Below are 26863 nucleotides of genomic sequence, written 5' to 3'. Positions count from 1 at the left end.
AAAGCATGCTTTTCTTCAATCATAAAATAACATGATTACAGCCTGGCACAAAAACATTTTCAATCTTCAGAATTTTTCCTTCATAATGACTGAGCGGGGTAACTTTCATTTCATTTTATTGTATTTATGTTTTTTTTAATAACTCACCCATTTTGCTACTGTCGAGGTTGTAAGTGTGGCTGAATCGATGGATGGAGTGATGGAGCCTTCCTGGACATTTTATTGGGATTTTCTAGAAAATAATAAGAACTATTGTGCCAGAGATAAAAAGGTTTCTTCCTGTTAAAAAGGACTTTTCCTTCCCACTGTCGCCAAGTGCTTGCTCATAGGGGGGTCAACTGAGTGTTGGGCTTTTCTCTGTATTATTGTAGGGTCTTTAGCTTACAGCACCTTGAGGTGACTATTGTAATCTGGTGTTGTATAAATACTAGTATTTATGACCCTATTACTAAGCTCTCATTGACAAATAGATGATATATACCAAGGCAACGAAGATTCCAGGTTCAGAGTCCACAGACCAGTGAGTGACATCAGTGGCATCTTTTATAAAGTGGAAGCAAAATGGTAGTGTAGCATCTGCAAAGTGCAGAGTGCTGAAACTAATGGGTGACATCATAGGGGTTACTTGAGGAATGGGAAATGAATCCTGTCATTAATCAATTAGTTGGTTATAAGAACCCCAACCCTCACACAGACAGCCTAAATTTTGCATAAATACTGCAGATGTATCCATTTTCATCGCAACTCTGCAACAAATGCTTGCTGCAACATGTCTCAGAAAGATATTTTTATATAGATTTATCCATGATCAAGTTTGTCTGATTGTGTTTGACAGCGTTAAAATCAGGCACAGTGTGCTATCTTTCTTGTGGCAGAAACTGCAAATAATGGCTGCAACACTGATATGATGATATGTTGATCCCTTAAATTCTTAGAAGTGCATACACAGTATTCAGAAAGCTGCAGTATCATGATACTCCAACATATAAGCCTAATGCAATAAGTGGAACCAGTCACTTTCCTTTACATTTTCATATACCCTGAGAAAACAAGAGTAAACAAAGGAGCCCGAGATAAAGTGATGGAAGGCACCCGGTTTGTAAATGTGTTTTTCTGTATAAATACAACCTCAAAACCGAGCATGCTGAATATAAAAATAATGCAGTCATCATTTAATCATGGAAACATGCATTCGCTCTCTAAGTTTATTCTTGGTGTTAACTTTCAAAGAACCTACATCGTATATTTTTATGATTTGTAGGTTTCATTTTATTTATGTTATGCACCGTAATTTTATTTGTTATTTGCTATTTGCTATTCATAATCTACACCCAAAGTAATTTGGATTAGTCAAATATTTAACACCAGATGGAATTGGCATGATAATGTGGAAGGCTTGAAATGATAAACTGACATCAACTTATCTATATTCTGCAGTTGCTGTTGGCTCTGTTGAAGATTATAATGGCATTCAGCTCATTGTTTTAGTTTTACAATTAGACATTTTGATTCAGTCTCACAGCTCTCCTGTACTCTGATTAAAAAAAAAACTCACTGTGGAAACTTTGCCAAGAACAAGCAACAAACAGGCAAAGTAAGCAACTAGCTGGAGAAGAATATGGAGCATTTATCAAATAAGGTGCTAGCCATTTTTATCTGTGACAAATTTACTTTGCATTATGCGAAGTTAGTCTTTTATTATTGAAAGTCTGGGTGTGTAACCATAAATGTTTTGAAATGAAATCAAATCTGAACTGAATGTATGGTTTGATTTAGATAAATGAAACCTTTTGAGTTTCTACACCTTTAGAAAATTTCGGACCAACATCCGTCAGCAACTGTGCTGGTTGATGAGATTTGTACCTCAGTTTCGTTATGCAATGTTTGTTGACAGCCACTTGTGGAATATGAAAAATTAACACTGCCTTCTAAAGAAATCTCCAAAAAATGGAACTAATGATCTGGAAGATATAGATGTAACTAGGGTCTGTTCCATTCCTCTGTCAGGGTCTTTAGAGAAGTATGTTTCTTAAAACTGCCAAAAAAGCTCCATTATTCAGAGAAAAATAGGTTTTGTGGGAAGCAAATGAATACTGGTGTGTATGGGTCATTAGTGAGCTTTAGACTAGAGAGAGGCTGAATGGAGCCATTTTATCAGGCAGAATACAGAATCCATCAGGCCTCTTTGAGCCAAAGAAGAAAAGATATCTCAAGTGAGCACATTGGACTGAACCACGAATGAGCATGAAATCAAGGTAAGTGGAGATATCTAGGCCAAGAGGCTATGCTTGTTAGCTAAGAGTATTATACTTTGACTTTGGAAACACAAAAGGGAGATAAGCTATTTAACAGGTCCTACGTAAACGAAAGATGAATGAACATGGTGGGTGCACATAGGCCACAATTAATGGGATCTGATTTTAGACACATTTTATATAGCTATAGTGTGGAAACTCAATCTGAATGTTTAGTTTTAGCTATCAGTGGCATATTCAGGGGGCTTTGATGGTCGACATTTAGACCATTATTATTGTTATAATACATTATTCTAAAACAAATTTACAATAAATATATAAATACATAAAAATAAGACTATGAATAGTGTGTAGAATTCGAAGACCACCATGTTTAAAGGTTTTTTTTCCTTTAAGAGGCTGAACTAAGAAAGGCATAATAGAAAGTGAAAAGTGAAGTGAGACCGATGTCAGTACATTTACGATTTTACAGTCGTACAGAACTTCAGATGGACATCATCTTTCACTTAGAGATCCATTTACAGGTGCAAAAGTAAAAAGTCCGTGAGACTTTTTCTTATTTCTTGACTTCCCTTTCCATTGCACTAAAACAACACCATCACTGTCATTTTCGTCTCTGTTATGCACACTCTGTGCTCGCATCATCTGTGTCTACATGGCTCCATGCTGTAAATAGCATAATGGTAGAAAAGTCTCTTCCATACATCTTGAAAGCATGACAAAAAGAACCTGTCAGTAGTTAAGGCTGAGCCTTTGATCACATTTTCTCTGTATTTCAGAAAGACACAAAGGAAGAATAATTGGCAGAAAAATAGAAAAAAAGACTTGTCAATGTCACTTCTAACACTTCTTAAACCCCCCCCCCCCCCCCAAACCAAACAAAAAACTGGCCTGAGCACTATTGGGTGGCATTGAGGAGATAACAGCTATATCATTTGAAAATGTGTATGGCAAAAATCTGATGTATATATGATTTATGTCTCCATATTTTACCTACTTTACCTGGGTGTTATTTTATGAGTCAGACCAACAACCATTACAAGCGAAAATAATATTGTAATAATTGTTCTCTGGACCAAAATGTCCCTTATACCCTGATACTATGTATCGACACCAAATTTTAAACTACAGTCATGGTGCTTTCAGACAGCCTGGAGGCATAAGCTATATTTAATTCCAGTAGAGGTTGAAAGGAAGCTCTTTTAAAGAACCTTCTTTAGCCATTTCAGTTTGACTGGTTAGCACACAATGAGATCGTACTGATTTATACGTGAAAAAGGCTTGTTTATTCCCACTGGAAAGCTATTTTCTTGACATGTTGAGCACAGCAAAGTTGTCATTCTTAACGTAGTATAAATGTATTTATTTTTTTGAAATGCGCTCTTATCTAGGGAAAGATATTCACTCTTTGCGAGCATTACATAAAGACAAGTGCCCCCTTTACTGCATGCAGATCTCAGCAGGTGAATGCTAACTGGAGGCGCCTTCTGTTTCCCCTAAGGGCGGACATGCTTTTAGGCAAACCATGTAGCAGCACAAACTGTGTGAACAACCACTGTGTGCAAAGGCAGCTGAATTTCTCATCAGTGCATAGGCCAGATCCCATGAGCCCTATGATCTAATCTAGTAAATAGATCTATCAGGAACAAAGAACCAACTTTTAACAATATTATGAACTGTAGCTGTGCCAAAGTAATCATTACAAGCCATAGATTTAAAGTCTAATTTCCTAGTGTCTTAGTCAGCTATTTTAAAATGAAAGACTAAAAGGGGGCATCCTCGTTGCCCCCCTTTTCCATTGCTTTAATTGAAATAAAATGACAGTTTCAGCCACTAACCCTCTAGTGATTAAACCTTTTAGATGAACCACTTCATTGAAGCCCCTTCTTCCCGTTTCCCTGCTGACAATCTGAAAGCTAATGGCTCTGGAGCAGCTACACCAAGCAAATGATCCAGCAGTGCCCCCATGAGAGACTTTGTGGGATTATAATATACTTACATGATGTTGAAACTGTGAAAAAGGTTTTGATTGTTGTAGTATCTTTTGCACAGGTGACTGTGTTATGAAAAATGCCTCAACTGCATGAAGAGTAGTGAGAATAACTTCTGCAGGAAAAATTGCATCAAAGCAATTGAGAGAAAAACTGAATTAGTGCGTTTCCTTGGACACAGTCACTTTTTGAGTATAGTCCACAAATTCTCTCTCTCACACACAAATGACTTTTGGAATTCTAAAATGTTTATTAAAAAAATAGAAAAATTGTATTTAAAAAAAAAAAAAAAAAAAATTAAAAAAAAAAAAAAAGTCAGTTTACACAATACAACCAGCCATTAAATGTACAGGAAGGAATGAGCTGGGGGGAGATTTGGTTCATGTAACAACCTAGATTATCGTTTAAACATATTGCTAAAAAGCTGCACTGGAGAAAAAAAAAAAAAAAAAAAAAAAAAAAAAAGCTGACAGCATCATGTGTCCATCAGTTTGGTACACGGCATGTTACAATAATCTGACTTTCGAAACACGAGACTTTAAGTGATTTTTACTCTTGCCTCAGCCAAAAGTCTTGTAACAATAAATCTCTGGTTTGCCAAGCACAAGTCGCTATGTAAACTTTAGCTGTGAAACGGTCTTTGAAATACTGACTTTAAAGATGGCAGAGGAAAACCTCTAGAAAAAATACGAGGCCCTCTTGCACAAATCAACTATTCTTATCAATTTAGGGAAAAAGAAAACCCCACACACCTCACGGACATGCTGCTCATGCTAACAATCACTGACTGCGATCGGAGTCTGCTCTCAGAGCTTACATCTACAAGCTGTATGGCAAAAATAAAAGTCCAACAGTTTTGTTGCCACTGACAAAACACAAAAGGCTCTGAATACGTAATGGAGGAGGGTCAGATTTGGTCATTTAGAAAGGCAGTTACATTGTTGCTTTAACAGAATCAAAAAGGATATAAGGCAAGAAAACAAGCACTTTGCTGGTAATAAATAGCACCAACTTTTCTTGAACTAACAAGATATAACACTGCTAAAAAGGTGCATTTCCCCCAACACAGCCCATCAAGAGGAAATACTAATGAAGAAAGCAAAAACAAACCCCCAAATTAAGTGATACGTTTAAAATGAGAACCAGTGGTGGGAGGAGCTATATTTGGACAGTTGGGAAAATTTCAAGTGATCATAAATCAATGGTAAATGACACAATAGTTATGTGTTGGCATCATGGGATTTTTGGCACATTTCTCACATTACACCCTAGCTCCCTCTTGTGTTGGAAAGCTGTAAACAGACAGTCCTAGGCCCTCAAATCCTATTGCACAGATCAATGTAGGCTAAAATAAAAACCAACCTTATAGTGGCGAGAACTCCCTTATTTTTATATATAAAAAAAAAAAAAAAAAAAAAAAAAAAAAAAAAAAAAGAGTGGAATAAATTAAAAAAAACTGGTCAATATTGCACAGAAATGCAACAGACATAATATAAGGTGGCAATGTTTACAGTACAGAACAAAACACAGAGGTGCTAATGTGTGTGGGGGGAGGAGACATTGGTGAGGGAAAAAAAAGTTTTTAAAACACAATAACCACCCAATTTAATTAAAAAAAAAAAAAAAAAAAAAAAAAGAGGGGGAAGCAGACAACGGATGATGCCCAACACACACACACACAAAACACTTCGTACATTCAAACAAGTCATCACAGTTTGAGCACTTGCGATAAGGTCCGTTTTTGTGCCGTCACACCAAAAACACCGTCAGCGTTGAGCTGCATAGGTAGAAAGGTAGTGCTTCGATCCAGAGTACAAGTTGTAGTAATAGCCCTAGCTGTAGGGGCTCTTCATGAAGAGTTCAGCTAATAGGGTGTTGCATTCACAAGATCAAATGAGCCCCCAAACCTGATGAGATGGGCCCCGACAAGAGTCAAAAGTTCAAGAGATGCCAGGCTCGATGAACCAGTTCAGTAAAATGGCACACGATGTTCAAAAAGGTCCGAGTTCCATGGAAACTCTACTTGACTTGAGCTGCTCAGTAAACTAGGAAGTAACACTGATGAGAAGGTGAAGTCTGGAAAATCCTCAATCAAGTCTGTGCTGGTGTGAGTCACATTGAGAGAGGGGCTTCTGACTTCAGACAGATGTAACAAAATGAGTTCAGTCATGGATTTAAATTCAGTTTTCGGACGAGAAGTGTGCGGCATAGTGAACTGACTTGGGAATGCTAGCACGATAAGGTGCATTTTTGACAGCCTCCCGTATCAAGATTTCAAAAAAGAAAAGTATCATCACATGATCACTTTGATGGTTGTAGAGAGGCCTTCAGAAACCAGTTGGGACAAATACTGTAGGTGTATTCTTTCATCTGATTTGGTTCAAGGCAGGAAGATTGTCCTTCTTTTTGCGTCGACAGGCGTTACGGCCGTACTGCTGCTGGTTCCTGAAACCCCATGTAGCGTTATGAACTTGGGGAACAAATCTGCGCTGAGGACTGAAGTTAACGTGACTTTGGCCTTGGAGGTTACTGCACTGATTGTGCTTGAAGACAAGTTTGGGATGCTCCAGTGAACCGTGGGAATTGGATCCCATGGCATAAGAGCGGCTCTGCAGTCCTCCTACCTGAGGGTGGTGAAGTTGTTGTTGGTGGTGGTGGGGACTTAGGAGAGGGCTGGTAGAGTTCATGTATTGTGAGATTTGAGGGGTTTGTGGTGCGGCTTGTGGCGACTGACGGTGCACAACGCCGATGGAAGGAGGAGTCTCGTGGTAGAAGCGGCAATCGGAGAGATGGGGGATGGCTATGTTTTCTGGGAGGGACATCTGGATCTGAAAAATCGTGGGGAAAAAAGAAAAAGATTGAATTTGGGATTCTTTTAAAGCATTAAAGGGCATTTGAAAAGAAAAAAAAAAATTGGACTTTGCCTTTTGAAATATAAATGTCAGTATGAAGAAACAGACCGACCTGATGCATTGTGTGAATAAAGCCTGCTGGATGCGCAGTCCTCAGGTTAGTAGTCATCTGAAACATTGACTGGAAGGTCAGGGGATGGAATTGGACAGTAGTATTGGTGCCGTGAGGGGATTCAGATTCCTAGGAATGTCCATATACAAGTTAAGAAAGCCACACTGACAAGAGAAAAACCTTAAACATTTGGACTATGATCAAGTTGTGATGGAACATTATAGCTGCTTTGTCTATGTGCTTTATCTTTACATATTTTGAATTGCCACCTTGTGTGCCAAAGTGGTTGTCAAATAATTTGGTAAAATGAAGAAAAGAATATTTGCCCTTACTATGTCACTTCCCGAAGAGGAAGAAGAGGAGAGCGAGCAAGCAGAGGATGAGGACAAACGGTGATGGGGGCTGTTAACGAAAACTGGAGATGGTGACGGGGAGTCGGCACTGAGCGGGGAGGATGCGTCTCTTTGATCCCCACCCAGCATCAGCCTGGCCAGATCCTGTTCACAAACCTCAACATCTAGGACCAGACAGATTACGGTTAGACTGCATTGGGTATATTTGACACATTTTCCTCTTTTCAGCAACATCAGTTATTGAAACTGAACTCCAGCTCATGTTACGCGAAGCAGGCACTAACCAGAAGTTGAAGACAACATTCTGTGGTTTCCCAGCTTGGCATACTGCTTGGCACCCCACTTCTGGATTGTCCAGTCCCTGTATTTCAGGACCTCTTGGCTGACTTTGATGAGTCTTCCCAGAGGACTGCAACATAGAGAAAGTAAAATATGACTACTTAGAGAAACACTGTAAAGATTAAACTCATAAGGAAAGGTTACACTTTCCTTATGATTAGGAGGGGGTGGGTTGGCACAAACCTGTCACAGTCTTTGTTAGGGTATGCACGTGAAAGTGGAGAAACACTATGGTTTAGTACCATGTAGGCAAAGTCAAAAACCTGCTTGACTTGCAGAACCCCATATGAACTTCTGCCCACGTCGTTGCCTGTGAAGATCACAGACACACACGCACACACTCGATTAGTTGAGCATTACAAGACGGACTCTAACAGCATGACACATTTTGGCGTTCATATATCAAATGTTTTGGGATGTACAACATTCATTTGCCTCCTCTGCCCAACTTTTATTGTTACTGAACACAAAGGTGATTATACTGCAGCTCTTTAACATTTTTATTTCCCTTCACTTTGGATTGCCCTTCCAGCAGCCAATAAATACCTGTTTTTTTTTGCTTTTGCAGTAATGTCTTGTACAAATTCTATACACATTTGAACATTTTCTTTATTTTAGTCTGACCTGGTTGGACTGGATCTTCTATGCAGAGCAATGATGGTCTGTTTCCATTCTCCATTTCTTTGAGCATTTCCTCCTTGCACAGGTAGGCTCCTCCATTTTTCACTCTGATGGCGGTCTTAATGTAGTCGAAATCACGGCCGTACAGTGCAAAAAATTCAATCAGCAGGATGCCCAGGTTAATGTTGGGACGGCTCGTGTCTATCCGAGGGTGTAGCTGATTAGCAGGACATAAAGAACTTATTACCTTTGCTGTGTAACACTTTACATTTTAACAACTTTTTGGTCAACTTTTACAAAATGTTTTTATTTTAAATAAACCAGAGTGTAGTTATTATCAACTCTGGAACTAATCACTTTGCTGATGAGCATCATTGTGTACCTGCAGGAAGCTGATGGCCATTAGTATAAGACTGTATGAGCTAATGCCTCCAGTGAAGACTTCATTCAATTCTCTCTGCAACAGGAACTGCTTCAAAACGAAGATTAAGGGTGGCAGAACGGGGTACTTCTACAAGAAAAAAAATAATAAAAATAAAACATATTAGCAGTAAAACAAAACGATCATTTACACAAACTCATTTTTTTAAAAAGAGAAAAAAGTCCGTCGTTAAAGGCTTACTTTAAGGTAGCTTTTGATGAACTGTGCTGCTTTGACTGCAGTCTCTACATTAAAGCTGATGTCCACTTTGACCTGTGTTTCACAGTCTGTAAGCTTGATGATTGGCACCTAAGGAAATGTCAAGAATTAGTTCACAATTTGGCAATGCCAAAATTAAAAAGCCAGGATTCTCTCTCGACTTACTGTAGCTTTGTCAAGGAGTTTGATGGGATGTGAGCCGGACACATTGTGTTTTTTTAAGGCTTGCTCCAGTTCTTGCAGCGGAGGACGGTCCCACTTTCCGAACACCACCAGGTCAATGTCACTAAGGACGCAGCAGAATGAAAGCAACACAATTTCAAACTGTTTCTTTACACGTCTCTCAGACACACACCAAATGTATTTAAAAAAAAAAAAAAAAAAAAAAGCTACAACAAGACAAAAGAGAAGTTACTGTAACCATGTTCCAGTCATAAAACTTCAATCTTATCTGCACAACAAAAAGGCTTTTGACTACATAGCATATGTACAAATAATAAAGAAAGCAACAGTGATCTCTGCCTGTTGGTTTGTGTACACATGTTAGAAAGACAGTTTTATTTCATAACCAATATTTAATTGTTCAGGCAGTTTAATTTTCATTGCTGAGTGAGTATTATGTGAATCCAATGAAAACAACCATTGCACAAAACAGATGCTGTATGTACTCACTCCAAAAATCACTTCATTTGCTAATGCGATACAATGTTTCCAAATAAGGCTGCTGAATATTTTAAACTCCTGCATATTTGCTGAAATGTCACTCCCCCTCAACACTTCATTTCTGTAACTCAACTCTCAGGACAAGACCTTGAGAAATACAATGCATACATAAAAAACTATAATAAACAGCATCTAGTTCAGTGTAAATTCTAGCAGAATGAACACTGAATGCAGCGTGGCATTTTAATACTGACAAAAAAAAAAAAAAAAAAGGTGCTCCCACTTCCTAAAAAGCAGCGCATTTTACAAGTAGCCCGTGTAAGGTGAGAGTGTACGGCAACGGTAATGCAACAAATGTTACCTTGTTGGAAGATAAACTCCAGTGCTGAAGCTGCCAAATATCTCCACCTGCAGAGGACAACATAGGTTTGGTTTCAAGAGCCATAAGCATATCTGAGGTATTTGCTAGCTTGACCTTGATTTTGAGCTGACAATGTGGAACCTTAAAAAAATAAAATAAAATAAAGACATCAGTGTAGTTACAATTAAGGCCATACGTGGCTGTTTTTCCCTTTATACACCACCACAGTGGGTTATTAAAAATAAAGTAATTTTTGTTTAGTTTATTTATTTCAAGTGCTGAACTTAATTGGTAGCTGGTCATTGAATGTAAACATCATTAAACTGACAAACCAAAATCAACACATCAGAGAGATGGCAAAACGTTTAGAAGAGGCCGAATCAACAGTCAAGCACGTCATTCAAAAAGAGAAAGACCAGCGCAGGCTGGGGATGACAGAGTTTGATGGTTAAGATAAAAAAAAAAAAAAAAAACCATCAAAAAAAAAAAAAAAAACTTCACAACATCTGAGTCCTCTCGAGGAGGCAAGTCTATCAACTGACAAGGTCAACAATCAAGAGAGACCTTCATGAATACAGAGGGTATGGAACAAGGCTCAAATCATACACTCGATAACATGGCAAAATTAGACTTGACCAGACAATATCTAAAGAGAAGAAGAAAAAAAAAAAAAGGCTGCTCACTTCAGGAAAAATTAATTCACGATTAACTTGTATAGAAAGATTGGAAGAGAAAAGTATGCAGAAGGGCAAACTGAAGCATAACACATCAGCTGACAAGCATGGTGGAAGCAACATCATGGCACCAGCATGTATGGCTGCCAATGGAACTATGTCACTAGTGTTTACGGATGATTTAACTGCTGACAGAAGTAGCAGAAGTTCCCGTTTAGCAAGCTGTTATTTATGATTTTGGGAAAAAAAAAAAAAAAAAAAAAAAAAAGGATTTTCAAACTAAATTTGACCTTGCAATCTTTTTGTGTAGTTTTAAGCTATTTGGATAAATAAATATTCATTACTTAGCAGGTGTCTCTGAGTGTGCAACAATACAGTCTGGACACAGCTTGCCATCCAAGCCTGCTAGCATTAGGTGACAACTTTGTGCTCTACCCTTCTGCAAATATGGCCAATTCTTGACTTAGTAAAAACAATAAAACTCAGTAAAAAAAGTAAAGGCCAAGCCAGCTGCACTGCTATGTGGGGCAGCACACCCAAGAAGGTTTAACTCCAGTCTTACTTGAGCAGAACTCTAATATTTCTGAGTCTTTTACATAGCACTGATTTGCAGATATCTGTATCTGTGCTGCATCCACAGTTTATGTATCCAGCTTGTTGACCAGGCTTTCTACTGTTCTACATACAGTGTATGGTCAAAATACACTAATTTTATGTATTAGTCAAGATGTGCAATAAAACTATTGCCTCTGTAAATGTCTGGTTTCTAGAAAAGAAAAAAATAAAATAAAATCACCACCAGGGATAGGAGGAGTAACACAGAATGATCTTCAGAGAAAAGAAAGGAAAAGAATCCAATTCACAGTGAGGCCCAGTGGGATTTCTGTGGGCCAGGATTAGTTCAAAATGTTTATAATGTGAACCCCACCCCCTCAAAAAAAAGAGCCATTTGTTACAGAGTGCACTCTGTTGGCAGTATACAACGGAAAATAATTTACTAATGTTACTTTGGGAATGCAGGCAATATGAATGAATGATTACATCTGGCCAAGTCTGTTTGGACATATAGCGTAAACTATGCTGCTGACTGCCTTCTGCATAAAGCAGGACACACAAATGTAGTAAAGTGCCAAACGTAATGACTGCTGAAACCATGAAAATCATAGGCCTGATTTATGCAGGGCATCACAAACAAAAACAAGCTGCATAATTATAACCATAAAAAAAAAAAAAAAAAAAAAAAAAATTACTGAATACACCAACAGGAAAGAAAAAAGAAATTGGATTCTCATAAGGTTAAGTGCAGGGCAAAAAGATGGCCTTTATTGTGACCAAGGCAGTAAAAAACGCTTGATTGGGGTCATCGCTGTACTTCCTCAGGCTTACAAGTACCTACGGTTGAAATATCCCTTCTGTTCTAGCATGTGTCCGAACATTTGGATGCCAGACAAAGAGTGGGAGTAAAGGTTAGTTTTTTCCAAATATATCTGACTCGTGTGTTCAGTGTTACTCTGGAAGCAGGGAGGAGTACTCCTGAATTTAACAAGAATCTAACATCAGCTTGTCTCTTGATTAACTTTAAGAAGCTACTCTGATACTCATAAGCCAACATACTTGGCTTATGAGAGGGTTGGCAGCACATCACAAAAACAAAAGTATGTAAAACTGAGCATCCAAACCCCCACCCCACACCATAGTTACCTGTCCAAAAGGTGTGCACGGGTAAACATCTATGCTGGTGACACTCACCTGTACTGTGGGCCACAAATCTTTGATAATCCCCTCTATTCTGTTCACTACATCCCTTCTCATTGACTCTTCTTCTGGTTTTGGTGACATGAAGCTGAAGAAGTCCATAATCTCTTCGTGAAGACTAAAAAGACGGAAATAAAGTGTAAACCAGAAGCACATCTATGGTGAAACACTGCATTTGGATAAAAGAAAAGTTTGTCCATACCCCCTCCCTCCTTTTCCTTACCCATTGATGCCCTGGCTGTAGCGCCTGGTTTTCCACGGGCTACAATTAGAGTCTGGATGTCCATTGGAGTCGAAGCACAGGAGGGGGTTGATGCCGTGGAAAGTGTTGGCCCTGTTCAGGTGCTTCCTGCGGCTGGATGAATGTGTCTGATAGTGGTGCTTGTTCCCATGCTGATTTCTTATCCCAGGGGGGGTGTGGTCGGTAGATTGTTGCATGCTGCGCCAGTGTTGCTGAACAGTGTGAAAAGGGGTTAGAGGGTATTGCTGTCGGAGACTGTTCTCCTTCAACTCCTGCTTGCCGTAGTGCAAGAACTGGTTAGCCTCTTCTGTAACGCTCAAATTGTCGATGTGCAGGCAGGAACCAGAGGGCGAGGAACTCTCGGCCTCCGAGTCCAAAGAGGAGGAGGACGGCGACAACGAGCCCTTCCTCCGGACACTTCCCCTCTCCCCGCTGCCGTCTCGCTTCGACAGGTTCCCCAACACTACCATCGGTGGCGGTGCTACATTTCTGCAATACTCACCGCGTGAGTCCGTGGAGTTTGCGCTCTGCGCTGCAAAGTTACGTTGTTGTTGAAGGCGGCTGTCGATACCGGAGCCTGCTCCGAATTCCTGAGGGGTTCCCCAAATGTGCATCCACAGGGTACTGGCAGGTACCTTCTGCTCCGGCTGGATCCAAGCGGTCCTGGGATCCATTGGACTCAGAGTTTAACGGGAACCCCTCTTCTCTTCTTAAAATGGCAAGCAATGTAACAAATGAAACACACTGCAGTCAAGAAAACTAAAAAAATCCTACCGCGCTTATTCACTTATTATCCTCTCAGGGTTTCATGTCCGGAAACGGGTTTGGTTTTCCAAGCGGCTTCGCTAACTCCACTACCCTAGTAAAACAGCAATATGGCGCACCCAGTAGCATTCAGCATCTACGCATGTCTGAGGGATTTAAATCTTTGAACACACCCCTCAGCCCCGAGAGAGCGGTAAAGCTAACAATATACAGGCCTCACAGAACGGAAGCTGGTCCCTTGAAATTTAACTAAATTTAATTATTTATTTTGACGCACTAAAAGTAAATGAAAAAGAAAGAAAATAATACGAGCTACTTATTATCATCATTATTATTATTTCCAGTTAAGGCGTTCTTTCTGTTGTTGCTATTCTTAGATTTGGCACAAAGCATGCTTTTGTTTCTATTAAAATATTTCCCACTATCAACGACTAAAATAGTTTTGATTTATAAAACTTCTACGATTATCTGCTCCTATCATAACAAATTGTATGGAGGTTAAAAAAAGAAGTATGAGCTTGAACGTTATGATGAATGTGGCTATCGAGCGATTGTAGATTTTATTTTGATAGGCAGCCCCGGAAATGGCAGCTCTTACAAAATTTCCACGTTTGATAAATCTGAACACCGGGTAAGATAAAACATGATTGTTGTAGTGGTTTAGTAGTCCTCGGGTATTACTCTATTTTAACGAGTCCTGACGTTTGCAAAATAAACCTCACTGTTCATCAAACTGTGAACGTTTTACTTTTTTAGTTTCAAGCTAATTTTTTATAAAAATAACAAGCTGATCCGATAGTATGCAGCATTCCCAATAGCTTTGAAGTATGTACACATCACTGAGAAGACCTAGGTTAACAGAGACTGCAGCAAATGAACACAACTTGGATCCAAATGCGGACATTTTAATTTGAAAACCGCCCCCCCCCCCAAAAAAAACAATTAAATAATCTCTCAAGCATTTAACTGTACAACATATTTACTTTGGCAATCCTATTTTTCATGAATACAGACATTGATGCTACAACTGTAAACTTCAGCAGAAAAACATACACAGCAACACCACACATATACACACTGTACAGTACTTTACAGCATTAATCTGAGTATAACAGAAGTTATACCAGTACATTTGCTACAGGCAAAGTTTCAATTTAAAAAACAAAAACTGCTACAAAATTCAGAAATATAAACATTTTTATATAATTTTAGAGTAGAAGTGCACATAAAAAAATTAAAACAAAAAAGCAGTCTGCTGGACGTTTTAAAATTTTAGAACCACCAATTTATAACTGCTTGTGAGTCACCCGGTAAGTTTAAATCAGCGCCAATTTATGCGTCTGTTTCCAAAAAAAGGGGACAGACTGTCATGTCTGTGGATTTGTGCACTTTAGCTGTTGGCTTGTCTGCAAATAGAGGCTAGCTGGTTAATGCAGCTAGTGACAGCAGGAGGGACACTTTGAGATGTTTCTCCTCTCCATTCTGCAAGAGCTTCCAGGGCTTGTTTGGGGTTACATGGAGACAGGTCATAGATGCAGTAGATGGCTGCTAATTGCACCTCCCATGGCACACCTGCACACATGTGACATAATATAATTAGAACTGTTACATGAAACCCTTCCTTTTAGCAGCAAATCAGCATGTGCTTAATGGCACAGAAAATACAGATGGGCAAATGTGCTTTAACATGTCTGAGACAGAGAAATATAAATCTTGCTTAAATCAACACTACACAAATTAAAGAGATACCATGTTAACAAAAACATTGTATTCCCTTCAGTATGCAATTATTTCCTACCTTCAGTTGGTCCATGCCTACCAAATGTATTGATGACATTGGCAATAGTGACCACAGTAGAATTACACTTCTCCTTCAGCCCCAGCTGACCAAGGCATCCTATTACAAAAACAATTTAATTCATTTAATGTAATTTCCAACAAATCCCTCCAGCTTAAAGCTTGATAACCAAATAAATTTAGGAAACATCTGACCTATGAGTCTGAGCACAGTAGCGACAGCCACATCAGAGATGGGCTGTTGTTGCTGTCTTGGCTGTGTTACCCAACTGTTCATCAGTGGCCACAACTCCTTGCTGTCAAAGAAAATGAACAAGTTAAGCAGAAGCTATGTGCCTTCAGGAGCCATGTTGGACATGGCTTTTTACATCTTATTTGCAAGTCACATAAAAAACAAAAAACAAAACCCTCACATTATTATTATTAGTACAAGACAGAAAAACAAAATAACATACCCTAGTAAATTATCATAGGTCCACTTCCACTTCTTGTTTGTACAAAGCAGGTGCAGTGCATAGACGTGTTCCCAAGCCTCGGCTCCAAGGTCCTCCCCGTACCGACTGTGTTTTGTGAAGGACAAATTTGATCCCGATCTGATCTCAGAAAGTGTTCTGGAGATCAGCTCGTCAATGTCACAGGGAGGAGTCTGTAGTGATATGGGAAGAATAAGTTTAAGAGGGCACACACTACTTGATTTAAAGAGTGCATACTCGTAATCAAAAAATACCTTGTTCCAGCCAAGAAATGCTAAAAGGCAGCTGAGAAGCTCTTCTGATGCTCTTAGTTTGGTGACGGCATGAATGGCTTGGGACAGAGAACTGGTGTGTGTGAGAAGGTTGGGCCATGTTGTCACCATAAATAAAATCAGCTTCGCAGAATCTGGAAAATCTGCAAAAAGGATGAAATAAAGAAAATAATAGCAATATTGACTACAAATAAGCTTAAGTAATACATCACAACGAGTAGAGGTAGTTCTTTAACTTTAGCTTTCCATGCCATCACTATGTTTTCCAGTTAAACACCAAAAATCAAATTAGCTATCACGTATACAAGTTCTCTTAAACGGTCATTAGAATTATTTTTAAATAAAACCATGTTAGTGTAGAAAAGCTGTGTAAAGCTTTTATAAATATGGAACAACATAAAATGCTCACCTTCTATTAGGAGGCTGTAGGCCAGGACACGAGCCTTTTCCACATCTCTCCTCTGCCTACAGAGCCCAGTGTAGACTCTGCAGAGGGCCTGCACATAGTTTCGACTCAGGTCCATTTTCCCAGCTTTCAGTTTGTTCAGGATGGCCACAATCATGTCATCTGCCTAAAGTGTAAACCAAGAGAGACAGAAAAATGTCAAATTACACACAAAGAACCTTCTTACTCGTCAGACATTTTGATGAGAGGCAGATGTGAACTAATTGCTTAATTTTGCTGACATGAAACTACCTTCATACTCGTATGTGGCAAAATTTACAAACAGGAAGGAGGTAATACATTTACTGACAAAAGGGTTATTAAAAAGCATTGTAGCAGTAGAGTGCGATTATTTTATTTTCAGCCCAGTAGATCCTCCAACCAGAAATTAAAAGATAAAAAAAATGTAAGAACAATAAACAGTCTACTAACTGAGTTGCTCTGGCAAACTTCAGCGATGACCTCCTTCTCCTCATCTCTTAAGACAGGCTTTTTGGGAAGGTTACCAACATGCAGATGGCTCCGGATCACAGGCAGCAGATCAAAGCACTGGTCTTCAATTTTCCTTAAAGAGTTAACTATGAGATTTTTCTGTGGATGTTCTAAAGATTTCAGGGTTGAAGAGGTTGTCTCAGTTTTCGGCTGTTCTAGTGTCGGATTCTGGGCTGATGAGGTGTCGTCTCCACTTTTTGAAGAGGAGGCAAGCACCTGATTGCGAGTCACACCAGCAGCCTGATCAAGCCTGAGACATTTACTGCTTTTAGGCTGCAGCATACCGATGGCAGGCCTTTTTTCTCCCCTCACTTCAGTCTTTGTGAAGGCCGTTGAAGTGGAGTTTATAGTTTTAAAGCTAGACTTCTGACTGTCGGTTATCGGTAATGTTCCGCCCTCGGATGAGCAAATGTTGAGATTGACATTGCCTCTAAGAATGCTCAGAGTACGAGCCCGGGCAGAGAGCTCTGGATACATGGTGTCGAGAAATCTCATGGAATTCTCCTGAGATGGTGTCGTTGAGGATGATGAAGGAGAAGAACTCACTGCTGTCAAAGGCAGGCGACCAGGGACTGGCACAGCATGTTTAGGCGTGGCAGAGCCGAACTGAAGTGGTGATGAGGGGACTCCATTTAGAGGGAGTGGGCTGTTTGTGGATAAAGAACTCAGCTGATGACGGTTCGGTGTTCTGTTAGTCTGAGTAGGTGAAGTAGGAGATTCAATTCCATCCATGGGTGAAGGAAATAATAGTTTCCCAATAGCCTGCCTTGGGTTGATAGATCTGTTCGCCTTCGGAGGAGTCTTCAAAGGGGTAAGGAGACGAGGAAGTGGAGGACCCATTTCGCCACGAACATTGCTTATGCACTCTGGAGCCTGAGCTTCAGCTGAACTTTCTCCTGAGGTAGTTTTTTCCTCTCTTATTAGATTTTCAGGCTCTACCGTTTGCAAGTCCAAAGATTTATCTTTTCCTTCTGTGGCAGGATTCTGAATTAATGGAGTAGTATCACCTCCATTCATTTTATCCTGAGCCTGGTCTTCATTAGTAGCACTTTTGGTGACACCTTGTTCCTCTAAACTGAAAGAAGGCGATTGTATGTTTGTTGAAATAATTTCTGTCTGAACATCAGCATCCAATATTCCTGGGTTTGGCTGAGTGTCCAAAGATGCCAGCTTTACAGTGGGCAAAAGACATGAGGGACTCAACTGCCTGCAAAGAGAATGTCTATCTTCTTTTGAAGCTTTACAGTTTACAGTATTTGTCTCTGGGGAATCAGGCATCGTCTCCAATGACGTACTACTACTGGTGTGTACTTTGTGCTGAGGAAGATCTTCAACAGTAGCTTTTTCAATGTCACATTCTTTCTCTAAATATGGAAAAGGAATTGGTTTGTTTGTTGAGACGTGGTCTATGTTAACATCAACGTTCAATTTTCCAGGATGACTATCCAAAGCCTGCAGCTTTATAGAGGGTAAAAGGCAGGAAGGACTCACTCGCTTGCAAAGAGAATGTGCACTTTCTTTCAAAGATTCACAGTTTATAGTATTTGTTTCTTGGAAGCTGGTAACTATTTCTATGTCAGCATCCTTTTTTCTAAAAGGTTCAACATTTGCGAGGCCAGATTCCTGATCAGCACCGGACTGGTCGTCTTCCTTCTTTAACAACGGAGATGTAGGGGGTGGAGGTATATTATTACAGGTTGATGATGCAGGCAAAGCTGCCACATCATCTTCTGCAGTCCTCTGTGCATTCCCATCCTCCTTTCCCAAGAAGTTTGATGCTTTCATCAACTTCCAATTTCTCTTCAAGATGTTCATTAGAGACAGCAGTGATGCTGTCACTGCTGCCTGATGAACTTGGAGTATGTTCAGGTATATCAGAGTCCTTGCAGCCAGACCGTGTACTGTCCTGAAGTTTAAAAGAATCCAGAGTATTTTTTTCAATGTCTGAACTATTTTGTGTAGCTGCAGCCACGATGCCTTCCATAGAGTCACTTATTAGGGCTGACTCTCCACCATCAGGAGCAACTGTTTTGTTATCAGTAATGTCACTAGGGCTCATGTCAACATCCATGCTTGTTACAGTCTCTGAGAGATCACTATTTGCATCTTCTAAGGCATTTTCATTTTTAGAGATTCTACTGATGCCAGGATTACAGGATAGAAGTGTACTTTCAGTAGGTAATGGCACAGCCTCAATCAATCCTATAAAACTTGATGTGGAAAACGACGATGATGGTGGTGATAACTGTGCAGATGATGGCTCCTGTTCAATCAGCATGTCGTTTTGAGGACGTATTCCTCTCACATCTGTAGCGATTTTGTCAATAACTTTAGGAATGTCGCCAAACTTGGTTGGTTCAAAGTCCTTTTCATTGGAAATTTCCCCCTCTCGCTCATCTGCGACCACCGACAAGTCTGCATTCTCCTCCATTTGAAGTGCAGCTGCTTTTGGACTCCTTTGACTTGATGGTGAGGTTGCAATGTGTAAGGTCTGCTCTTGTTTAAGAGCAGGCCGGTCCTCACAGGGTTTAGAATGACTTTCATTTTCTCGAACCTCCATTTTCATGGATTCCACCTCAGTGTTCTGAAGGAAACAAGAAAGCAAGACTGTAATTTAAAAGATATTATATTTATCATGACCTAAGAATAACAAGGTTTATCAAAGAGTAATCTTTCTAAGGTATTTGATTTTAAATAGTTAATCTTACAGGTTTTATCAGCTGATGACAATTCTAATTAAAAGGTATGTGCAGCCACTACAGCTTTGAAACCTTTTAAGATACCAAGAAGGACTTCAACTAGTGTCTGACCATACACACGTTTCTCAAAAACAAACTTTCACATTATATTAAAGACTTTCCTTTAAACTACTGCAGTAAACAGAACACTGTGTAAAGCCATAAACAGGAAAATCAGCACTTTGATCAACAAGCAACAACAAAAGCCGTTCATATTAGATCTAACCAAATTCTCACCAAATCTGGAAGTGGTGAAATACTGGGAGGCATGGGCTTAAACAATCTGATAATCTCTTCAACAGATAATGCGTCCATCTCCGTAGATGACTCAGCAGTTTTGAGTGCCTTAGGTGATTGCTTGCTCGTTTTTGGAGTGCCTGCCTGCTTTCTTTCACCAGAGCACTGAAGAGATGCTTTGTGCTTGATGGCATCCTGTGCGCGAGGAGACTGGTTTAATGGCGTACAAGTTGCTTTCGCTGGAATGTGGAAACTGTGGGGTTCACTGATCTTCGGAGAACCAAACGGGGACATTTTACTCAAATGAGAGTGCAGTGTGGCTTGTGGAGAGGAAGGAGGAACTCTGGACTCTGAAATTAAAAGAATAAAAGAAGATATTGTGTATGTAGAAGTGTAGAATTGTTAAATAAAAGAAAAACAAACTGAAAAGACCGTATATGCTGTTATGTTACAAACAATACCGGGAAAGTGCAACTGGTTTACAGACGACTCCTGCTCTGGGTCTACACATGCCCACAAGTTCTCTAGCAACATCCGGAACTTTTCTGCAACACACGATAAAACATAATTGCAATTACAATGTAAAAATCAGGCCGATTTGGGGGTTCGTGTATGCACGCAGCTTTTCAAATGAAATCACAAAATCTGTAAACAGCTGCATACCTTTGTCAATTTTAGGCTCTGCAGGCGCACTTGCTTGAGTTGTTGTGCTCCTGTAATCTTGAGAGATAATTCAGATATTGTTTAAAAACAGATTTTAAGTCAGGAAATGGATGCTGTTAAAAATTAAACAGACAATATTATTGTTTCCTTTAATGCTGAAAATATTATCGTTAATAATTTTCATTGTTGATTTTTACCTTTGTTCCTTTCCCTTTCCAGTTTCATCAGTCTCACCTACAAAACAGAAACGAAATTATACACAGATAATGGTCAGATCCTATTCCAGAAAGCAGGCTTAGCTAGCAAACTTGAGTATTCTGATCCAGAAAGCCAGTGAACTTCAACTCTTACCAGGATAACAGACTGAACTTAACCTGCTGCTGGCAGGTTTTCTATAGCAAACTCTGATTTCTCTTTGACTCTCCTTTTCCTGCGGCGTCTGAACCAGCTGACTAATATGAGCGCTTTTACAATCATCCAGTCTTCAGTATACAAGGATGGAGACAGCAATTATATCACTGATTTATAATCAGCTCAGAATAAAATGTAGTCTCCATCCACTGTGTGGCTCTAATGCAGCACAATGACCTGGATGACAGAGAACCTTCACAGACATATTGCCGTAATCTAATGCAGTAATGCAGCTGTCTCTGCTCCAGAGTTTTGGCTATGTGGATAACCATCATGGTCGGCATTGACATATGTTCATATTCCTCTGTCCATTGGATTTCTCTCATCGGCTATTCTGGAATTGAAAACTCAGAGCTGTCGAACCTGTACTCTGGTCTATCGTACTAGAAAATATTTTACTCCATAACATTTGTAAAGGGCTTTACTGCACCTGCAGATCGTTGATATTTTTCTCTAGTATGGTCTTCTCTTTGGTCAGTTGGGAAATTTGATGCTTCTGTTGGGAAACTGAATCTAAAAAAAATATCAAAGAAATCACAGCTTAGACAGCAAACAAACACATAAAAGACTCAGAACTTATTAACAGCAACAAAATATTTAGTAAAATTTGATTTTAAATACCTTCAAGAATTCTGATTTTACTTTCAAGGCTGTCCTTTCTGTTGATGAGAAAACAACATGGAACCTTTTTTCAGTGCAATTCATTTTAAAAGCTCTGCTCAAAAAAAAAAAAAGAAAGAAGAAGATGAACCTCAAACTGTGACTAATCATATATTTCAACAGCTCGTGCAAATTCTTACGTGCTTGTCATCTTGGCGTTTTCATCCATGAGTTTTTCAGCTTGCTCTGCTTGTGCCTGAGACTTCTGCAAGGATGTCTAAACAAGTGACATTTTTTTATGAGTTTTAGCAGATTTATGTAAAGCTACTGTGAATGCTAGCTGCATTTTTGTAAATTATGATATTAAACTAAGGTCAAACAATTCATTTGGAGAGCATTCCTTTAGTTTACCTGAGATATCAGCAAATCGTTTTCCACCACAGCCTTTTCTCTTTTCAGCTGTGCATTTTCAAGTGTTTGTTTGTCTGCCAAATCTAAGAAAGACAATTTAGGACAAATTCAATCAATTACAATTACAAGTCTTCCCTGGTACAAATCACACCATGCAAATGCAAAGTACCTTTAACATTTTTTAGCTGGTCTTCAAGCTTTTTGTTCCTGATGAAAATGGAAAATACCCGTTAGCATTTTAGAATGACAACAACATTAATAATAATGATAATACTTTTGTAGCGCTTATCAAATCCAGTGTCACAAAGTGCTTTACCAAAAAACAAAACAAAAATAAACAAACAAAAAAATCCCTTCAAAATGAAAGAAGATTAATAAAAACTAACAATTCCAAAGCAAAAAACATTATTTGTACTGTTATGACCGAGACTGGATCCAGTACATACTCTGCTATTGTCTCGCTTTTTTCCACCTTCAGTTTTTCCACCTCTTCAGATAGTTGTTCATACACCTCAAGAGCACTCTGTAAAAAAATAAATAATTTGTGAATAATCAGCAAAGGCCAGAAACTAATGAAATATTATGAGTGTGAATTATTTGGTGTGTAGGGCTGCTCAATTAATCAAATTTTAATCACGATTACGATCTGGGCTTTCAACGATCATTAAAAATGACTGAGCCGATTATTAGCCCCTCCCTCATGCTTTACTCTTGCGCTGCTCCGTGTGGCAAATCCAGCGCACCTCTCTGATTTCGAACACGCGTCACAACAATTAAGAGCAGCGGTCCCCACCCCACGGGCCTTGGACCGGTACCGGTCCGTGAGTCGTTTGGTACCGGGCCGCGAGAGTTGAGGCTCAGGTGTGAAATGTCTGGTTTTCAGGGTTTTTATCGGTTTTCAGCGTTATTTTGTTATCGTTTTGATTGTTAACTCGGTTTTCCTTGGTCTTTTCACGTGTGTTATGAATAAATCTTTTTTTCGGTACCGGTACTAGTTTTATTTTGTTGCATTTATCCGCGACACCTTAAAGGCCGGTCCGTGAAAATATTGTCGGGCATAAACTGGTCCGTGGTGCAAAAAAGGTTGGAGACCGCTGATTAAGAGGACCCGAGGGAAGCTCAGAAAGCTAAGCAGAAGTTATTTGGAGAGGAGAGTGACTGCCGTTGGTTGAAAAGAGAGGTAAAAAAAAAACTTCAGTGGTGTTGCACACTATTTTATATTATTTTTTAAAGTCATTATTCAATACATTGTTATTGTTAACCCTTTAAAGCCGGTCAGAGCCGCACGTTCCGTTTTGTGTAACTATTTTTAAATCCCTGTAGAACCTGAACCGTGTAAGCTAGCGCAATATTTTTTTTTGCATATGAAACCAGAGGAGTTGTACTTACATCTTATGCCATCAGCTTGTCCTCGGTCACGGTTTCCTTCCACATAAAGCTTTGCAAAAACTGCATAAAAAGCGCTTGCAGCAACAAAAACATAATATTCCAGAAACACGCTTTGCTGATCCGATCAGCTGTTCATAACACTTCCCACAGTGAAACAAACGTCAGTGCGAACTATCGCATGTCCGCCATTTCCTGCCCGGAACCGGAAGTGACGTCATTTTCGCGGAAAATGTAGTTTTTTTACTTGTAGGCCTTAAGAGCCTATACTGGTGTTTTTATAAGTCATGTTTGACTTTTCTGAATAGTTTCTGGGATGCTTAGAACTCTAATTGCACTGCTGGAAATAGTTTATTTTGATGCACCTGCTGTTTTCTTTGCAAATTTGCATCATAGGATTGTTTTTTTGTTTTTCCTGCAGTATATAAAAATTGCTGTATCTCCAAAATAAAACTATGAAGACACTCAAAATAAATTTCCTGTTGTTGTAAACTATTTTTTGCAATTTTTTTGTATATAAAGTTTTGAGGGATAAACCTCTTAAATTTCTCTAAGTAGAAATATATGTAAAAAAAACAAAAACGATTTTCAATTTTTTTGTAGTTTATTGCACTTTTTTTGCAATTAATGTAGTTACTATGGACTTAATGCATACATATTATTAAAATATGGGCTATAACAGTTGTATAGCAACTTGAAATGCTCCCACAAATGGCACTACAACATGTAAAAAAATAATATAAGCTCTGGCGGACTTGGTTCTATGGTAGGTCTTAAAGGGTTAAATAAATATCGTCAAGTAATCGAGATCTCAATTTCAGTGAAAATAATCATGATTATCATTTTTGCCATAATCGAGCAGCCCTATTGGTGTGAAAACAGTATTAAGAATCAGACATATGATTACAGGTTAGGACATTTCATAAGATTGTAAAGTGTAACCGCTTACTTTCTTTTCTTCCAGTTCTGCTTGCACCGATTCATAATCAGCCGTCTTTTTCTCCAGAGTAACCAGTCGGATCTGAAGCTCTTCCAGCTGCTGCTGAAGCCTGATTGTGTCACTGCACATAACAAGTTGAGAACATGGATCCATGTGTTAAACCAATTGAATGTAGCAAAAGAACAAAAAACAACCCCAAAAACATTTTATGTTTTATTAATTCTACAAATTTTCATAAAGTAACAATGTCCTGAAAGTGAATGGATATTGTTCATGAAAGCTTAGTTTTCAAAGATAAGAAGTTTTTATATACAGTCACACCATTTATCAAGGTGTCTAAGTGAGAGGATCACCGTCTTAATTATCTGAGTAACACGGGCATGGAAAGTTTTACTTAAACCGAGACTTCATCTTTTTTTGGCTTCTCTCTTTAGCAGTTGCCACAGCTGATCACCTGCTTCCATAGCATCCTCCTCTGTCACACCAAACCACTTCATGTCCTCGATCACTACATCCAGCAAACTTTGTTGCGGTCTTGCTCTTTTCCACCTGCCTGGAAACTTCATCTTCAACATTCTTTGTCTAATATATCCACTCTCTCTCTCTTTTCCATGTCTTTGCATCATCAGCAGTGCCAGTCATACCTTATAGCAGATCTCACTACCATATTGCAAATACCTCCTTTCATTCTAGCTGCGATCATTCTGTCATCTCCACCCACTCAATCCTGCCTGCATTCTCTTCTTCATTGTCTGTTGCTTTGGATGATTGACATCAAACATTAAAACTCATCCTTTTTCCTAGTCTACTCCTTGCAGTTTCTCTCAATGTCTCTCATTCACACAAATGTATTCTACTTTATTTGTACAGACTTTCATTCCTCTTCTCTCCATCCTATATTCACAAACAAACAATGCTTTGTGAAATGGCTTTAAAACTTATTTTAAAAAAATCAAGTAAATGTATAGTCACTTACGAACATCAGTTCCATTAGAAAGCACATAGGGAGAAACTTTGGACAAATTATTGTAATTTCAGCTAGTTTGCTTGTAGCTGATGACAGCCGCCATGTTTCAGAGCAAATCAAAACACAGGAGTTTTGCTTGTATGCTGAATACCGCAACTACGACCTGTTCACGTCTCAACGTAAGACATATTACCAAGGCAATAACCGCCCGTTGGTACTTACTCTGAAACCGCTATCTTCTGTTTTAGTGCCAGGAATGAAGACACATATTCAGCCAGACTCTGACGAAAGACAACAAAACAAACAGGGGACATCACAGTTAGTAAATACTTATCAACACGTTAACTCCACAAGATAAAAACACATTAAATCGCTCCATAATGTTTAAGATCTGGATCGAAAAGATGATGTAAAGCACTGTAACTGATTTCTCGGTAACAAAAAAGCCCCCCAAAACATCACCGACCTGCTGCAAAACAGAGCAGTTTTGACAGTTTCCAGTCGTCGCGTCCGCGGCGATTGCCAACGCTTTGGACTGATTCTCCCCTGGCATCATAGTAAGAAAAATCCCACCGATACCCAGGCAGCCTTTACGTTTTATTCTGAAAACGGAAAACTTTCATATCTTAGTGTCACAAATTCCACGACGGCTCCTCTATATTCAAAACAACTTCACATTTTCGCGTCTCCCACGTTGACCAAGGACCCAAGCGAAGGACCCCTTTAGCGGTAGCTTTGCAAAATGCCTGTCGCCGTGAAATATAAGATTTCTAACTAATAAGTTCAGAGCATAATCATATTATATTCATAAGTTACGTATTGAATTGAATATCGGTAACGCGTACGTACGAAATTAAAATAATTTTTACCGCTTCCTTACCGTGATGCCTCCTGTTGTTCAAGTTTTTTCTTCAGGCATTTCAGTCTCGTTTTCGTCAAAATAAATTTGTTTGTGTAAGTATCAGGAATGAACGAGGCCAGAGTAACCGTTTCCTGTAGTTTTAACATGATATAGTTATATAACATGATATAGTCTGTTTTAAATGTTTTTTGTTGTTGTAGTGTTTGCCAAGATTTGCGAAGCCCGAAAAAACTATTTTCACTCTGTCAAACCCACTGTCAATAAAGTGGCGACATCTGCTGGACAAATTCTACATATTGGCTTCGTGTGTTTAAATTTGAAAAAGAAGTTAACACTCAATATTTACGTGTATGTGTTTATGTGTATTATGTGTATATTTTTCCATGAATTATCCGTGTAACTACTGAGCTACTTAAAATATAGTTCACAGCCTGCGTATTGAATTCCGTTTTCATGATAATAATGTCACGGAATATTGGTCACGTGATTTTTTTTTCCTGCGTAATGTCCACGTGTTGACTCTGAATGTTATTAAGGTGGAAGAACT

The 26863-nt window shown here is 39.1% G+C and overlaps 2 protein-coding genes across 2 annotated transcripts; both read right to left on the bottom strand.

The window, feature by feature from the left end:
* Nucleotides 1-5651: 5651 nt before the first annotated feature.
* LOC120722180 (terminal nucleotidyltransferase 4A-like) lies at nucleotides 5652-13778 on the bottom strand. The gene is made up of 12 exons (XM_040013050.1): nucleotides 12840-13778; nucleotides 12611-12734; nucleotides 10188-10234; nucleotides 9329-9449; nucleotides 9146-9253; nucleotides 8906-9034; nucleotides 8527-8740; nucleotides 8086-8212; nucleotides 7848-7972; nucleotides 7543-7727; nucleotides 7211-7339; nucleotides 5652-7074 (listed from the first exon to the last, which is right to left on the bottom strand). Exons 1-12 carry the CDS (start codon nucleotides 13529-13531, stop codon nucleotides 6613-6615), a joined length of 2463 nt encoding a protein of 820 aa, XP_039868984.1. The 5' UTR covers nucleotides 13532-13778; the 3' UTR covers nucleotides 5652-6612.
* Nucleotides 13779-14511: 733 nt separating this feature from the next.
* On the bottom strand, nucleotides 14512-26569 carry ice1 (KIAA0947-like (H. sapiens)). Its single transcript, XM_040013051.1, is given in 22 exon segments — nucleotides 14512-15194; nucleotides 15421-15519; nucleotides 15615-15715; nucleotides 15875-16065; nucleotides 16147-16307; nucleotides 16574-16736; nucleotides 17042-18823; nucleotides 18825-19685; nucleotides 20077-20426; nucleotides 20538-20621; nucleotides 20740-20796; nucleotides 20937-20973; nucleotides 21581-21663; nucleotides 21772-21809; nucleotides 21951-22027; nucleotides 22162-22244; nucleotides 22331-22368; nucleotides 22608-22684; nucleotides 24497-24608; nucleotides 25677-25735; nucleotides 25921-26056; nucleotides 26335-26569. Coding segments are annotated over 22 exon segments (4899 nt in total). The 5' UTR covers nucleotides 26463-26569; the 3' UTR covers nucleotides 14512-15012.
* Nucleotides 26570-26863: the final 294 nt, after the last annotated feature.

This window comes from Simochromis diagramma, unplaced genomic scaffold (assembly GCF_900408965.1).
Source record: "Simochromis diagramma unplaced genomic scaffold, fSimDia1.1 OVJJ01000618.1, whole genome shotgun sequence".
Classification (NCBI taxonomy): Eukaryota; Metazoa; Chordata; class Actinopteri; order Cichliformes; family Cichlidae; genus Simochromis; species Simochromis diagramma.
This window is presented reverse-complemented; position numbering and strand designations above follow the sequence as displayed.